The following is a 17127-nucleotide window of genomic DNA, read 5'->3' as shown; positions in this document are numbered from 1 at the left end:
GCCACATAATGACTATTTAATTCCATGTGATGTTTCCATCATTTTGAATTCCCTCAATTGAATTCAGTTTTTATAGATTTCAAGTCCATGATTTTGTTTTACTTTAATTCCATCTGAATAACAGAAATTCCATCTTTAATACCATGTTTCCATGTAACTGTAAATCCATGCTCCCACTATTTGAATTCCACATTTCTGACTTTAATGACATTTTTCCATACAACTTTAATTCCATATTGACAATTCCACAATTTAAATTCCAGGTTTCCATTTGACCTTTCCTGAACTGCTTCTTTCAAATACTGCAGTCGACTGAAATGAGGTAGACTGAACAATGTAAAAAGAACGTTATTGTTTATCAACGCTGGAATTGCACTCCATGAAAACACATTGTGGAAACCCAGGGAAATAAAGGAATGCTTGTGAGCAAATTTCCTTTATTCCCGTCGACCACAACAACAACAAAAAGCACGTGCAAGTCTTTCCTTATATTTGGACTTGTGGAGTGAAAATTCCTATCAAAGAAGTCAGCGAGGCCACGGCGGAACGTCCACACGTCCGACTTCTACGCTCACGTCCACATCCACGCATCCGACATCCGCGTTGAAGAACGTTTCCGCCACAACGCCACTTTTCCCAGCTCCTCGGCTTCTGCCATGGATTTCCCAGCATGCCTTGCCAAACAGGAAGTCAAGCTCGATGCACAGCATCAATAACCAGCGGCAACCACCAGGCTCATCGCCGTGGTTACGCGGCATGGCGCGCGCGCCCACACACGACCGCACGCAGCAAACACGCAGCCAATCAGAAGAAGAAGACACGCCCCCCTCCTGCCATTGGTCGCCTGGACCGGGGCTGCTCCGCTCCACCGTCGCCGCCAGGTGGGCGTGGCCGAGTCGCACGGCACACGGTCACGGATCAGGAAGGTCTGAAGTATCCACGGTAACCTAATAACACACAATAACATCAGCACTGTACTGTATGTGGGTACAGTTGATAGCAAAAGTCTACACACCCCTTTTCAATTGGCAGTCTTTGGTGATTTGAAAAAAAAGGGGGGGGGATCTTAACCAGGGGTGTCAAAATTAGTGAGTTCATTTAAAGTTCCTTGATCGCCACATGATTAATGGCCGCCCCTTGCTTGGAAAATGTTGCAGTAATGCATATATTTGTGAAGACTGGGCTCAAGTTGTATTTTACAATTGTAAAAATGTGCAGAATTTCACAAGTTACTTCATGTTTAAGATTAGATAACTCTTAGTATGAAAACAAAATGTACTGAGCTCTCACCAATGTCTTACAAATGCAGTTATGCCATCTAGTGGCAGAAAAATGACCAACACAAATCAATCTCACACTGGGGTTTTTTTTACAGTACAGTACATCTTTTTAACTCATTCACTCTCAGCCATTTTGAGTGAGTAAACTTGTTTTTTTTTTCAACATGGCCCTGGTTGATCTCTTATACTCTGCCACCTGCTGGCCGTTTTTTGTAATAACTACGATTGCTTTAAGCGACCTCTTCAGGTCAGAGGCTGTATCAAAGCCTTTTCTGTATGCTCTAGCATAAATAAATAAAAACATTTTAAAAAAACGTATAAATGCGTTTTTGGGACCATGCCAAGATTAAAAACAGAACGTTATTTTTATTTTTCATTTTAACTAAATTTTATGAATTATTATGAACTATATCAATGACTAAAAGATGCAGCCATATTTCTATTAGTTTAACATTTTTTCCAACTTTTTACAAGCGTACGAAAACATTTAGAAGAGAAATAAAATGTGTGATTAATGGCCGAGCGATGCCAGAGCGCGGCGATCTGCACCTTAATGAAGATGGTGTCGTCCTTGGTGTAGCTGGCCGACTCCAGGACGCTCTGGGAGACGAAGAGCGGACACCCGGAGGCAATGTTCATCTCGGCGGCAGGGCGACGGAAGCTGCTGCTGTTGGGGTCCGGCTTGAAGGCGTCAACCAGGTGCTTGCGCGCCGGACCCTGGTCCATCAGCATCAGGGTCACCTGACACACACGCAACACGCACGATTCGATAATCTGGAGTTGGATGCAATCGGGTTCAAATGCCCCATGCTTTAAAATCCCTGGCTATCGATGCTAACGGTTAGCATGGCGTTTTGCATTGTTTGTTAGCACTAAGCTAAGCAGCAACCGATACGATAAACCAATTATTTAGAAAGTGCCGATGTCGATAACCGATAAGTAAGTCGATAATTGTTACGTGAATACAAATATATCACAATATTTTTAACACAAATCAATATCACGCTTGTTTTTTTTTTTTACAGTACAGTACATCTTTTTAACTCATTCACTCTCAGCCATTTTGACTGAAGCAACCCCCTTCACTCCCGGCTGGTTTACTGGATTTGGACTGATTTTGCACGGCCCACAGAATATTGTGCTCTATTGCTATCAAAACATGGAAGCTACCAAAAGAATAATGAGCGTCTCTTCTATTTCTACCGGTTTCCGTTTTTGCAGCAATTAGCATTAGACTATAGCTAAGTTTCATCGTTATTCACAAATCTATTTAGAGTAAATTTTTCAACATGGCCCTGGCTGATGTCCTAACTCTGCTGCCGCCTGCTGGCCGTTTTTGTAATGACTACCATTTCTTTAAGTGACCTCTTCAGGTCAGAGGCTGCATTTTTGTAATAACGCCCACTGCTTTAAACCAAGGGTGTCAAACTCATATTGGCTCCGGGGACACGTGGACGAAAACATATTAGCAAGTGGGTCGGCTCGGTAAAATAATGGTGTCTTATTTTGAAATAATTGCTGTTAATTCGACACAGATTTTCTCTATTCATGGGCCAGCCCTAAATTACGGAGCTCAACTGTAATCAAATTGTTCCAAAAAATGGAACGCGACAACATTTTGCCTGTATGAGTTCCAGACGTGTTAAGTCAACCTGTTTTGCATATATATCATTCCCAGAATGCATTGTGCTGCGCTAATCGTTACGTTAATCCTTGTCATATGCATTTTGAGTGACCAGTAATTGAATTGGAGTCGTATTTAACACGTTTATGTCGGTCGATGATTTAAAAAAAAAAAATAATAATTTTTGTTCAACAAAATAAGGACAATTCTGTGTACAATTTGCGTTACTCATCTGAGGACGGCTTGTAAAATTACGAATTAATATGTTTTGATTTTGGCCGGCTGATTAATTGGTCCGACATTAAACCCCTCTGCAGGTCTAATCCGGCCCGCGGGCTGTATGTTTGACACCGCTGCTTTAAGCTCTCTCTTCAGTTGAGAGGCTGCATCAAAGCCTTTTGTATGCTCCAGGATAAACAAGTAAACAAAACAAAAACGTATAAATGCGTCTTTGGGAGCATGGCCATGTTTAAAATAGAACGTATTTATACATTTTGGGGAGGAAACGAGTTCATCAACAATTGTCAAAAGATTCGCTCGCGACAGCCCTCGCACACGCACACGCATCGGTCGGCCGTACCTTCTGTTTGAACGGCCACGGCAGGAGCGCGTCGTACTCGCCGCGCATGACGACGAAGAAGAGCGACAGGTGCGTGCCCTTGCCCATGCCGTCGCCGTTCAGGTAGACGCGGGCGCACATCTTGTAGCCGAAGTATCCCGTGTAGAAGGGCTGCGAGTAGAGCGACAGCGTCTTGGCCGCCACCGCTTCCTGTTTCCGGCGCTTGTAGTCGCGGATCTTCCAGATCAGCGTCCCGTTGTAGCTGGCCGTCTCCAGAACCTGAAAGTGGCCGCGCAGGGTCCAATCGGTGGCCGGTCATTCGCGGCCCAGTTGACGTCACGCAGACAAACCAGAACATTTCGTAGGACTGGAAAGCAAATTTGATGGACGTGGGCTGAAAATGTCCTACCTGAAAGCGCAGGTCCATGTCGGCCAGACGGATGTCGTGGACGCTCAGCATGTCGCCCTGCCGGTTCTGCTGCGTCTCCAGCGAGGCTGCGCGCAAACGCAAACACGCATTAGACACGGTCAGGTCATTTTCTGCATGCACGGTTTCCAAGTCTTAGTGGCGGAGGCGGACCGAGGGTGACGGCGCCCGTTGCGGCGCGTCCTCCCTGCTCCAGCGCGCCCAGCCTGGCGCGGACGGCGTCCAGCGACGCACGGACTTTGTCCAGCTCGTCCCGCAGCGACGCCAGAGAACGCAGCTCCAGCTCCACCTCCAGAAGCTTCTCCGAGTGTGCGCTCATGACCTTCTGCAAAAAGACAAAGGGGGTGGAGTCTCGTGCCGTCACCATCGAATATTTTTACAAGCCATTATTCAATCAACTCATCGGATTCATTTTAATTTTGCATTCCAGTGTCTCACAAAAGCGTTTTCCCCTGACTACGGAATGATTGCTTTTTATTTCATACTTTGTCATCGTATGTTAATCATTGTTTTCTAAAATAAAAATCGTATTTATAAATCAGAGATTTAGACCATTTAAAAAATGTTTTACCCGATTATTCAAATAATTGTCGATTCATTTGATCGTTGATTACTTTGGTGCGTTGTCAATTGATCGATTAACTCATTCACTCGCAACCCACTTCGCTCCCGGCTGTTTTACTGGATTTTCACAGATTTTGCAGAGCCCACACACAGAATGCTGTGATTAGAGTTTCTTCTTTCATCAGGAAAAATAAATAGTCTATTTCTTTCCGTTTTGCATCAATTCGCATTAGAATAGAGCTAAGTGTCATCATGATTTGCATTCCTGATGAAAACAGTGGGGAAAAGAGCTTTTTTGCAACATGGCCCTGGATGATCTCTTATACTCTGCTGCCACCTGCTGGCCGTTTTTTAAAGTGGATGCATCAAAGCTTCTCTATGCTTTAGATATATTTTGGGACCATGGCAATATTTCAAATAGAACGTTTTAATACGTTTTTGAGAGGTAATGTTGCGGTTACCACAGACATGCTTCGAGATCGATTCGATCGATTCGATGTTTTCGGGCGTTTGTCGTCTGCTCCGTGTTTCGTGTGGCACCAAACAGCACCGTGACGACTCGTCACCCTTTTTTTCTCGGGGTACCATTATTTCTGTCCAAACATGCCGTTTTTGGGGTCTCCTAAAAAAAGTGACTATTTTGCAGGTACGAGGTTTCAATGTTATTTTACCTTTATTTAAATATCTATCTTTATATTCCGCCACTTTTTTGTCCTACAACTACTTCTACATTTCTCGGCCAAATGAAAGCATTCTCATTTCAGAACGTTCCCAAAATTATTTTTCAATTGGATTATGCTTGAGGTTAAGGTAAGGAATGGGGGTAGGCAATCATTTTGGATGGATCGGGTTAGGGGGCGGGGCTAGGAAAGGCGTCATGTCAAAGAGATGTCCCCGCGATGATACAAGGACAAACGCGTGTGTGTGCGTGCGCGCCAACCTGCATGGACGCCACCTTCTGCTCCACGTGCCTGTGCTTGTCCCTCAGCTCGCTGTTGTGCTTCTCGGCCTCGCAAAGACGGGAAGTCACCACAGGGACGGCTTTGCACTTGTCCAGCAACTCGCCCTTGACTTCCTCTACCTACACACACACGAACAGATTCAGACACACATCGCATCGGTTCCTCCGCAGCAACGACGATGACGAAGATGACAAAGATGCCACCTTGCTTTCCAAGGAGACGTTCTTGAGCATCATCATCCTCAGGTGCTCGGCGGCAGACGCGGCTTCATGTTGTCGAACCTCCTGACTCAGCGCCTGCGTATGTGCACGCACACACACACGCTTTTGATTGACGGCAGCCGGGAAGGCGCGACAAAACAAGATGGCGGCGGAGGCGGGGCTACCTTGTAGGTGCAACCGTAGCGCTGGAAGGGGCAGCTGACCTGAGCTTTAGGACACTCGTGCTGGTGATTGGCCAGCTGAAGAAAAAAAACCCACACAGACACACATCAGTAAACAAAACAAACCAAAGCCACATTTCGGAATGTCTCGTGCTAACGCGCAATGCAAAACGCCATCAACGGCGAACAAAACTAGCATCAATTGACGTTTAAACAGATACATTACATTTATTGTCATTTTCAGCAGTAAAAAGTCCCATCATTATGTTCCATGCACAATTATTACGTTTCAAAATCGCATTTTGCCACTTGCCGGTGAAAAATACATCACACGTACTTTGAGCTCAGCTCACGACCAATCACGGCTCACCTGATTTCTGGGCTGGGTCATGTGACATTTGCAAGCTGAGCCGTGATTGGTTGTACCTTGAGCACCTGTGATGTCATTTTTAGTCGACAGCAAGTGGCTAAATACGTTTTGAAAACTATTAATTGGACATAAAAAAATAATTAGGTGAACAAATTAACTCCAGACAAAATTGGTTAGTATGCCTTATACTGCCCCTGGTGGCCATGACGCACACAGCAGACGAAGCAACACAATTCCTTTTTTTTCTTTTTTTTTTAAGCAACACAATTCCTATTGAATTCAGTGCTGTCGCTATCAAATATTTTTAGTCATTAATCTATTGATTATTCAATTGATTAATCAACTAATTAGTTTCATTTTAATTTTGCATTTAAGTGCGCATTAAAGCATTTTCCTCCTGATTTTTATTTCATACTTCAAATTCATGTAGTGGTTAAAAAAAGGGGATTGATGTTGCACAATGTTGCCGGTTCCAAAGTCAAAACAGATGTTTGCAAATGTCTTATTTTGATTCAACACAGAAGATAATCGGTATTTCATTTGCTGAAATGAGAGGATTTGGACCATTTTCAATTTAAAAACTGGCTCCAAACGATGATTACAATAGTTGTCGATTAATTTGATAATCGATTAATCAATTAATTTTGACAGCTGTAATTGAATTATGCCGCTAGTTCTTTAAATTTTTTGTCTGAAAAGTCTAATTTACGACTGCGTATTAGGACCGCGTATAAATATATATATATTTTTTTGTATATATTTTTTTTACGGGAGCAATATTTTTCAAGAAAAAACTCGCAAATTTGGCATGAATAATTTTTTTGCAAATTTGTGACTTTATAAAGAGGCAAATTTACGAGTTTTTTTCTCGCAATATTGCCCCCGCCCTCTAAAAAAAAAATAATAATTATACATGGCCCTAATACGCTGCAGTACAGTTGTTGTTGTTGTAAAAAAAAATTATTTATTTTTTTAGATGGAGTAAGAATGCAGTAGGTGAATTCACATCATGTGACCTGCGACGTTAACACAAAGGCACATGGAGCGAGGTCACGCGAGGTCACGCGAGGACGCTTTGTCACCTCGCTCCGCGGCAGCGACGAGAAGGAGCACAGGTTGGGACACGACACCGGGAAGGCCGGGCACACCGTCTCCTTGTGTTTCTAACACACAAACAAGCCACGCGTTAGGAAAAAAGCGTCACGCGCGGGCGACGCGGCCGGCCAGCGCTTGCCTGCAGGTCGGCGAGCGCCATCTTGCCGAGGCAGAAGTCGCAGGCGGCCTCTCTGTGTTTGCACTTCCAGCTGAGGTGCTCGGGGATGTCCTTCCTCCTCATCCTCTCCTTGCACTTGCCCAGCGGGCACGGCACCTCGAAGAAGGGGCACACGTTCACGTGCTCCTGCCGGCAACACCATCGGCACCAGGTCATCCGGGGCAACGGGGGCGGGGGCGGGGGCGGGGGCTTTCTGGCCGTGGCTTACCGGCATCTGCTGCAGGCTCATCTGCTCCTGGCAACCTTTGGCTTCGGCGCGGCAGTACACCTTCAACGCCAGGATTTCCCGATGGCAGCAAATGTCGCGGAAGATCTGAAACAAAACAAGTCCATCGGATCGGAAGCGCGGATCCGTATTGATCGGTCGTCGATTCGAGCGCGCTCACCTTGTTGCTGAACAACGGCTCCATGTCGGCCGGGCACACGGGGTTGGGACGGCTGCAATGCACACGCGCGCACATTAATGCCAGCGACTCCAGTGTGTGCGCTCATTTAACGATCCTTTAACACCGCTCGCTTTTGAACGCGCAATTAATGACCCTCCCTTATTTAGAAAGCGTGTAACGGAGGAATTCCACGTCAAAATTGAGCAGTACATTGGATAATAATGCATACATTTGTGGATTATGTCAAATTGTTTTTCATCAAATAGATGTGAAAATAGAAAATTGGATGTGAAATAGTTTGACATCCAAAATATTCAACATGACAAAAAATATACAGACGAATAAAGTTATGTTTTCTTGGGCTAAAATGGACTCAATAAAAAGGGGATGAGGTGGACTAACTATGATGAAAACTAACAAGCCTGATTGAAACTGGACTAAATCTCAAAATGACCTGCGCGTGCGTGCGTGCGTGCGTGCGTGCGTGCCTCACCTGAGTATGCGCGCAATGCAGGTCTGACAGAAGCGATGGCCGCACTCCGTCTGCCTGGGATGACACAGGACCAGCCGGCAGGACTCGCACAGATACTTGTCCTCGGGGACATCCACAAAGTGATCGGTGAAGCCGCCATCCGACGGCAGGAAGCCCGTCGCCACGCCTGAACGTAACGCACGCGTCAGACGCCGGCACGTCATCCACGCGCATCGACGTCACACGTACGCGATATCACAACGATTTGGATATCATCCGAAAGGAACCGCACGTACGCGATGATGTCATAAACGCAGGTCGCCTATAATCACCTTGCGAAGAGTCGCTGGGAGGCCAGGGATTGGCCGGCCGGTTGGGAGGCGGGGTGATGGGAGGGGCCGCAGACAGGGGGTGGATGAGGGAGGGCGCCACCTGCTGGAGGGGAACCTGCACCTCTCTCCCGTCAACGCTGCGTCCGGCTGACATGACCTGACACATGCAAGTCATTCATAAATGTTCATTATCAGCGCTTTTCAAAGTAACGTTAACTGCCACGTTAACCACGTTTTGCCGCTTAAATACCGATCTACTTTCTCACAAAACAGTCACTCAAAATTATGTTCTTGTGGCATTTGTCCACTAGAGGGAGCTCTGACTGGATTCAATCCAGAGCCGTTGATACAGTTTGGCCAACTTGATTTCAGCAGGGTAACAACATGGCGTCCGTATGTCATGTGGCCAGCAATTGACCAATCACAGGAAACCTAACTCTTTTAATGGCTCTGTTTCAATGTAATACGCATCTTTCCTGTGATGACGTGATTTTGACATGTGCACCCGATCTGATATTCGATATTGGCTCCTGATCGGGCTCTTTTATGACTATCGGAGAGAATCGGATTCAGTCACGTGATTGGATCGATCCAGTTTCACGTGTTTTCGCGGCGTTGACACGCTTTATGGCTGTTGTAAATCAAAATTTCACAACAATAGTCAAACAACGGCGAGCATGCAATTGCTGTGAACAAGCAGTTTCTCGTGGAGGACCTTTAATATTCCCAATCGGATTTGTCACTTACAAAAGAATCATCCGGACCATTTTGAGAAGCTTTTAAAGAAGAGAAAAGTCAACAGCAAAAAAATGAACAGAGAATTGTCAAATTAATTTAGTTTAGACGATCAACCGCTGTCTGTCATCGAATGGACTTTTTGGATGTTCCAAATTCCTTCACGACATTACAGAGACCGCGTACCGGAGCTATACAACAATCCTTCTCAATTTGTGTATGATTCCTTAAAAAGGCCTCGATATCGGGTTCAAAACAGATCGTAAGCCCAAAAAAATCGGTATTGAGACATCTCTAACATGAATATCAAATGAATACTAAACCTGCCTTAGTTTTATATACCTCTTGTAACATTTACCACAAAAAAAATGAGCTCCTTAGAATAGTCCGCTTTAAACAGGCATTTAACTTTAAATATCAGGAACCAAACCCTCAACGACCGGCAATAGCAGTTTTCTTTTGTTGTTCACTTTGTCACATGAGCTTTGATGTGACACTTAAGTTGACACAGCCTGTGTTACATTTACCATTTTATTGACGTGCTTATGAAATGACTAACAATACTTACTTCAATCAATTATCATATGTATCCGTGTTCCGTGGTTGATAAACACTGCCAAATAAGAAGCCCTTTTTATCCATTATAAAGATATTTTTATTAATTAATCAGCCGACAAATACGTTACTAGTGTGGAAAAAAGGAGTAGATGGATCAAAATTGGGGATTTGGAAGTGAAGCGCTCTGAGTTCGATTGATCACGTCTGAGCGGGCTTCTGTTTACTGGCCGCTGTTCATGCTAACGCTGTTAGCATGGGTAGCTTCTCTTCTCCCAATTCAAGCTCATTGAACGTGAAAAAACACTCGCGCGCACAGCTAACAGTTCGCGACGTGCTTAGCAGCTAGGTCACGTTCAAACAACAACAAATGTCAATAAATAACCAAACGCGCTAACGAAGGTTCGAGCCGCTTGTGCGCCGACTCACATGAATCAGCTCAGCCGCTCCTCGGCGCCTCTCTGCGGGACTCGAACCGCCGACCTGCCACTCGCCTCCTCATGGTCCTCCTCCGAGGCTTCCTCTGCTCTCCTCGCCGCTCTTCTCCTCTGCTAGGCCGGGGATACGCGGGAACGTTACGGAGCTCCGGTCGCGGCGTCGGGGCCACTGCGGCGAGGTACTGGACTCGGGTCACCAGTGGAAACCCCCTCCGCCTCCGCCGCTTCCGCCCAGGAAATCCCCCGCCACTGCCGCCTCTAGAGGGCGCCGTCCAACTTCGATTGTTTGCGCTCAGCCGCGTTTGTCTCCGCTGTCTTTTCATTTGTATAATTAAAAATATGTATATATAATTTTTTTATACAAAAAATGCTTCAATGATTTCTCTAATTTATTTATCATTTGAGTATGTGTTTTAAATAAATACATTTCGATCGCCTGGAGGTGATGTCATCAGGAGACGTTGTGATTGGCTGTCATCGTCGAGCAAGCTACTTTTCAGGATTTAATAAAACCACGGCAGGTCCTTTTTTATATAAAAAAAAAATAGTATTTAGTCAAATATGCATCCCATGCTTATCAGCACACATTCAAACACTAATATCATTAATAACGTGTGATATATTTATGATTTTAGTATATAAAAATGATTTTGCTAACCATGGTAACAGATGACATGACATCATCAGCAGACCTTCTGATTGGCCGGAAAAAAAACGGTGGCACCTTCAGGGTAATTTAATAAAACCATGGCAGGTCAGATGAAAAAAAAATATATATATGCCATATTTATTTTAGAAATGATTTAGCAAATCAATTTGAGGTGCCAAAAGTAACAGGTGATATCAGACATTCTGATTGGCTACCAATATATTTATGATTAAAAAAAAAGTGCTGCTTTCAAGTTGATTCATAAAACTGCGTCAGGTCCTTTTAATGTCTAAAATATGAAATAGCAAAGAAAGTTCCGGTCGCCATGGCAACAGACGACCTCACTTCATCAGGATGGTCTGATCTGATTTGCCACAAACGTCGCTCACCTTATAAAGAAAGAAAATGCAAACAAAAGGTGAGACGCTTTCAAATTGATTTAATAAAACTATGGCAGGTCCATTTAGGTTATAAAAGTAATTTTGCCATGGCAACAGATAAACTTCACATGGGAAATTGAAACCATGTTTTCAAAATTAGCAACGCAAGGAGGCGGAGTCAGACATCCACACACATTCAGATGGGCGGGGTCCACCGGGGGTCAGAGGTCCCCAGGGGGCGGAGTCAGGTGGTCATCTGTGGAGCGCAGACAGCCAAGTGAGCAAAAGGGAGCAAGCCTTGCCTTGCAAAATTTGCATGTTGACATTTCCCCCCTTCCTTTGATCACAACCTTGAGGTCAAAGGTCACAATCTGTGGCTCTTACTTGCCCATCACATATTGAGGTCCAACATTTGCAAAGGATGTCAAAACCAAGCCAAAGTCATGAAAAATGGGAACTTAAGTCTCACCTGCGTCGTCCTCGGCGGGCCCCCCCCCCTCCATCCTGTCGTCGTCGACGGCGGCTCCGCCTTCCACGCCGTTCTCCGCCTCCCACTCCTGCAGCACCTGGTCCAGGTTGAAGCGGCGCCGGTAGTTGACCAGGAAGTTCTTCACCTGCACCACCGACTTGTTGCCGATCACGTCCGAGATGGCCTGGAAGTCGCGCCCGTACTTCCTGATGGCTGTCAATCACACGCGAGGCGGGCCAATAAGAGACGAGCGTTGACGATCCGGATCGAGACGACGCCGCTTACCTTGAACGGCCAGAAGCTGCTCGTCTGAACTCCAGCGACCGTTCACTTTACAGCTCACCTGTGACGCGCACACGCAAACAAGCGGTCGTTGACGTGACGTCGTCGAAAATGCAACATGCCAGAGACTTTCAGCAACTTTATTTACCAATTTTGTATTTATTGAACATTTTAAGACATGCTATTTCCCGTGGGAGTAAAGGGGAAAAATATTTTCTAAAAAACGTTTGCAAAAATTCAACAGAGTTGGAGTTTGTATTTATTTAAAATAGTGCCAATCACTTTTAACTCATTCACTGCCTTTGACGGCTTTTGACGTCAAAAATTCATTTGGACTATTTCTATTAGCTTAACATTTTTTTCCACTTTTGTGTATGAAAAACGAGATTTGTTTTTATTGCACATTTAGAACAGATATAAAATTTGTGATTAATCGTGAGTTGACTAGCGATTAATCATGCGATTAATTACGATTCCAAATCGCCTGACGACCCTCATTTTAATCATCTTTTCTTTTTCTTTTTTTTAATGAAAAGTCTGCTCCAAATATCGGTTACAAATAATAGAAATTACAAATATCGGTATCAGCCCTGAAAAATATTAAAATATTGGTGTTCTCGCTCTCATCTTTTGCATTCCAATTGTTTTTTCTGCCATTTTTTGTCGTCTGTGTTCACACCTCAGGTTGTCTGAAGTGGTCCACTCCCGAGTCCAGCTTCTCCTTGAGAACGCTGTTGGACTGCTTGATGCTCTGGACCTGAAGCGCACGCACGCACACACACACACACACATTTACATGCACGTTGACGCGGCCATCTGGACGCACGGCGGGATTGTGGCGACCTGTCGCTTGGCGGCGGTCAGCTGAGTGTCCAGCTGCCGCAGGACGCCGTGAGCGCACGAGGTGGACAGCGAGACCACGTCCTCCTGCTTCAGGAACATCCCTCTGGGGGGGCGTGTCTTGGCCCGGTGGGCGCCTTTGACGCCTGACGACTGGCACGAGGAGGGAGACGAGGAGGGAGGACATTTTGTAGAAACGGAAAAGGCCGTCAAGTCGGGATGCGCTAAAATCACTTTTGCAAACCGGGTCACGCAAAACATTCTGGGAACCGATTTTTTTTTTTTTTTTTTTTAAAACAATGTATTTATAGTTCTCTGCCACTATTTACGGGGGAAAGGGGCCGGCCCCCGCAAATTGTGAAAATCTGCATCGAACTGATGCTTGTTGAAATCCATTGTGGGGAAAGCAACAAGTTATTTTATACATTTTTAAAATTAATCGTTTGATTAATCTGTATTTTCTTATGCCAAAATTGGGCATCGGTTGCGGTAGGCGATATTTATCGTCATCGATATTATCGTCAACATTGCTTTCACGATGTCCAATTTTACATTATTGAGTATTTATATGTGTGTGGTGTTGTGCAATTAATCAAAATGTAATTACAATTTCAATTATTACAAAATCAGCATAAATCAGAAAAAAAAGAAAAGAATATTAATACTAATTTTGAGTTGTTAAAAATGATACATATTTGCACCCTTTTTAAATTTCAAAAGAATTTCGTCTTAATCATTTTTATGTTATTCTTGTTTTTTATGACCAACATAATCATGATGAATATTTTCTTCATAATTGAGCAGCCCTATCAATGTGTGTGTGTGTGTGTGTGTTTATATTACACCATGGACATCATTTTCTGGGTTTTTACTATCATTGTGGGGACCACGTGTCCTTGTGGGGACATTTTGGTGGTCCCCATGAGTCCAAACCTCTTTTAGAGGGTCAAAACTTGGTTTTAGAGTTTAGGTTTGACTTGGGTTTTGGTTAGGGGGAGGGGCTAAGAAATGCATGATGTCAATGAGATGTCCCCACTGTAAATGTAAATCAAACATGTGTGTGTGTGTGTTCTTACTTTGAGGCCAGCAGCAGTTTTGGCCTCGGCTCGCTCCGTTCCGGACGCCACCTGAAAGCACGTATGATGAGACGCACGTATGATGCGAACATGCGAGGGAGACGTGTTTGTTGCGTGTGGACGAGCGCACCTCCTTGTTTTCTTCTTTAACGTGATTGGCCTCGGGATCGCTGGCGGCATTTTCCGGATTTTCGTCGTCGCTGAAACGCATGCACGCGTTTCAAACACTGGCCTGCCATGTGATGCGCTCAAAAGTGTGGCCCGCCCGCCCGCTCGCTCACCTGTCGTCTCTCTCTCTCTTGACTTTGCGGCTCTGTCTCTCCATCAGGCTGCTTCGGTTGCGACTTTTCTTCCACGAGTAGTAGAAGCGGACCAGGCTGGCCATGGACTTGTCGGGCAGCTGAAATCAAAGGGGAACGCTGAGTGCGTGGCCGGGTCGGCCGGCGCCAGACGGGGAAGTTGCTGAGGCTGGCCGACCATCTGCTGGATGCGGTGGAAGCTCTTGCCGTGGAAGCTGAAGGCCTGCTCGAACAGGACGCGGTCCTCCACCGTCCACTCGTCCGGGAAGGGCGTGAAGTTGGGCAGGTCGGCCAGCGACTTCTCCACGTCGTGCTGGTGCCAGAAGAGCATGCCCAGCGCCTGCGAACAGCAACGCTGTTGAGATATCGACGACTCAATTGTGGCATTTAAGCGGCAACTGGCAATGCCAAGTTTGTTCAAACCGATTTAGAATCCCTACACATTATTGTTGTCGAAAATCGATTGAAATGGTAACCGTCCTGAATGACAATTGAGATGTGATTTTTTGGGGCCATGTTGCTAGCCTTAGCCTAGCGTCAAGAGTGACTTGATGGAAAACCAACCTGTTCCATGTTGTACCCGTGTTTGTCTTTGGCGATGGTGATGTATTCATCCACTGGAAGAAAACAGAAATAAACGTCGGATGGACTCACGACATGACAACGGCGCCATCTTGATCCCATTGGCTTTCAATTGCGCGTCAGCGCTCGCGTGAAGCTAACGTGCGCGTGGAAAAGCAAGCGACGGTGGGCGGCCTTACGTTGACTCTGCTGCACGCTGTTGCTGGGACTCCACACCAACATGCCCACGCTGTGGGACAGCTGACACGCCTTCGCCACCTCTGACAACGCACACACAATTCCGTCAACATCTTCATTCCGCGCTTCAGACTTTTGTAAACGTCTCATTTTGATCATCTGTCTGCTTTCAATGGAGGACTACAGAAATTGGAGAATATTTTGTTTTAAGAGGCTGCAATTCAGAGAATTTGGACAATTTTAAGTTAAGCAAGGCCTCTGAACCATGAATCGATTCTCAAAATTGTTGACAATTAAGCAGTTGTCGATTAATCAATCACGGCACCTCTAATCATATATAATAGTACTAGCTGTACTGTTAGCAACTTAGCATAGTCCTAGGCAAGGATTAGCACTGGATGCATGGATTTGAGATGTTAGCATAAATACATCATGTAGTGTTAGCATTCCATTAACTTGTAATAGTATATTCACCATGTTATAGTTACAGTTGGGCAACATAATCTGTATATATATATATTTTTTAGGCAGTGGATATTTTGCTCTGACCGGCAACTCCTTCTAAGGCTATTTGGCCGTGAATGACTGATTGGTTAATTGCCGGACTGAGTCATGCACCGGCTTTTATTGGTATTACCAGACTAACCCTAACTCTCAGATCATATAAAAATTGTAGTTTTAAAAAAATGGTATAGAAAGGGTTTCGAACCCATGACCCCGCACTTTCGGGGTGACCGCCTTGACTATTATGCCAAGAGCTGTGTACCGGTACATTCACTCGCGCAGAATTTGTAGTTATAGTTCTCGCACGATTCACGGCAAAATAGCGCTTGCTGGCGAGTTGCCGGTCATGGCAAAATATCCACTTCGCCTTTTTTATTCAGCGATTATATATTAGTTGTTGTTGTGCAGTACAGTAGAGTAGTTAGTGAAGTATTACAAACTGTTACAACGAAATGTTTTCAAAGTGTGTGTGTGTGTGTGTGTGTGTGTGTGTGTGTGTGTGTGTGTGTGTGTGTGTGTGTGTGTGTGTGTGTGTGTGTGTGTGTGTGTGTGTGTGTGCGTTTGTGCGCGCGGGTTGTTCGAGGCTACCCCATCCGAGCGTTTAAGTTTACTTTCTTACCCGGGTCAAAGTCCGGAACCACGGCTTGATATTGCGTTCCGACGCGCATTCCACCTCCACCTGTACAGCCCCAAGACGCAAACACAAACCAATTAAAATGAGGCAAACGTGAGGAAGTTTTGTTTTCGGGGACTAGGACCGAGGCTACCCACCGTTCTCGTCGTCACTACTCGAGCCTGAACTTCCATCTTCCCAGCAGCCCCGGCCGCTACTTCCATTACCGGACACGCTCTTCCCGCCGATGCTGACCGCCGCTCCGGGGCCGCGACCTCGCCTCTTGCCCGCCACCGCTGCCACCACCTCCGCGTTTCTGTCGAACATGGGCGCCATGGGCCGAACGTGAGCGACGCCTGGAAGAAGCAGGCCGACTTCAACGGCAACTACTCGCCACAACAGGAAGGCTTCAAAAAAAAAGAAGCGAGCGAGTAACTGGAGAAAGTAGAGCCGGAAGTTGGGACCGGTAGTAGACGAAGAAGAATTTGTAGTTAAAGCTGAGCTAAAACTGAAGAAAGACAATTTAAAGTTTTGTTTTGGTTTTAATAGATACAGGAACGTTGAAATTAATCTTTTATTTTTTTGCCTAGCGTTAACAGGAAGAATAAGATAAAGCGAGCTAAATGGAGGAAAGCACGGGCCAGAAGTTGAAAGAGGGAGCAGCTGAATTAGTAGAAGAAGAAGATGTAGTAGCCGAGGAACACGTGAGAAAGAAAGAGTAGAATATTATGTAAAATTGATAAAGAATCTTCAATCCATAATTAATGCATTTTTTAAATGTTATTTCTCGTTAATCTAGACCGCTCAATATTTACTTACTTTACTGCTCAATACTTATAAAATAAGACGTTCTTTCTTTTTTTCTACATGCTACCATGAAGGTGTGTATCTACGAGGC

At 45.1% G+C, this 17127-nt stretch overlaps 2 protein-coding genes across 5 annotated transcripts; both read right to left on the bottom strand.

The window, feature by feature from the left end:
• Positions 1-179: 179 nt before the first annotated feature.
• On the bottom strand, positions 180-10595 carry traf3 (TNF receptor-associated factor 3). 4 transcript variants are annotated; one of them, XM_086095340.1, is made up of 15 exons: positions 10351-10595; positions 8632-8788; positions 8321-8486; positions 7828-7879; positions 7650-7754; positions 7403-7567; positions 7251-7331; positions 5802-5876; positions 5620-5712; positions 5395-5535; positions 4044-4215; positions 3873-3958; positions 3485-3742; positions 1830-2021; positions 180-947 (listed from the first exon to the last, which is right to left on the bottom strand). In XM_086095340.1, the coding sequence occupies exons 2-15, from the start codon at positions 8783-8785 to the stop codon at positions 912-914; spliced, it is 1776 nt and encodes a 591-aa protein (XP_085951466.1). In that variant the 5' UTR covers positions 8786-8788; positions 10351-10595; the 3' UTR covers positions 180-911. The 4 variants fall into 4 exon arrangements, with proteins under 4 accessions (XP_085951466.1, XP_085951468.1, XP_085951467.1 ...); XM_086095342.1 differs by having other exon boundaries at positions 7403-7537; XM_086095341.1 differs by lacking the exon at positions 10351-10595 and adding an exon at positions 9935-10296.
• An 836-nt stretch (positions 10596-11431) lies between these two features.
• Positions 11432-16855, bottom strand: rcor1 (REST corepressor 1). Its single transcript, XM_086094858.1, has 13 exons — positions 16388-16855; positions 16236-16295; positions 15115-15195; positions 14918-14970; positions 14532-14693; positions 14336-14454; positions 14185-14254; positions 14055-14105; positions 12982-13131; positions 12818-12895; positions 12142-12199; positions 11857-12069; positions 11432-11643 (listed from the first exon to the last, which is right to left on the bottom strand). The coding sequence occupies exons 1-13, from the start codon at positions 16563-16565 to the stop codon at positions 11609-11611; spliced, it is 1308 nt and encodes a 435-aa protein (XP_085950984.1). The 5' UTR covers positions 16566-16855; the 3' UTR covers positions 11432-11608.
• Between the last annotated feature and the right edge of the window lie 272 nt (positions 16856-17127).

This window comes from Leptonotus elevatus, chromosome 14 (assembly GCF_054856555.1).
Source record: "Leptonotus elevatus isolate MCC_2025b chromosome 14, RoL_Lele_1.0, whole genome shotgun sequence".
Classification (NCBI taxonomy): domain Eukaryota; kingdom Metazoa; phylum Chordata; class Actinopteri; order Syngnathiformes; family Syngnathidae; genus Leptonotus; species Leptonotus elevatus.
The sequence above is the reverse complement of the archived record's forward strand: the minus strand, read 5'-3'. Positions and strand labels throughout refer to the sequence as shown.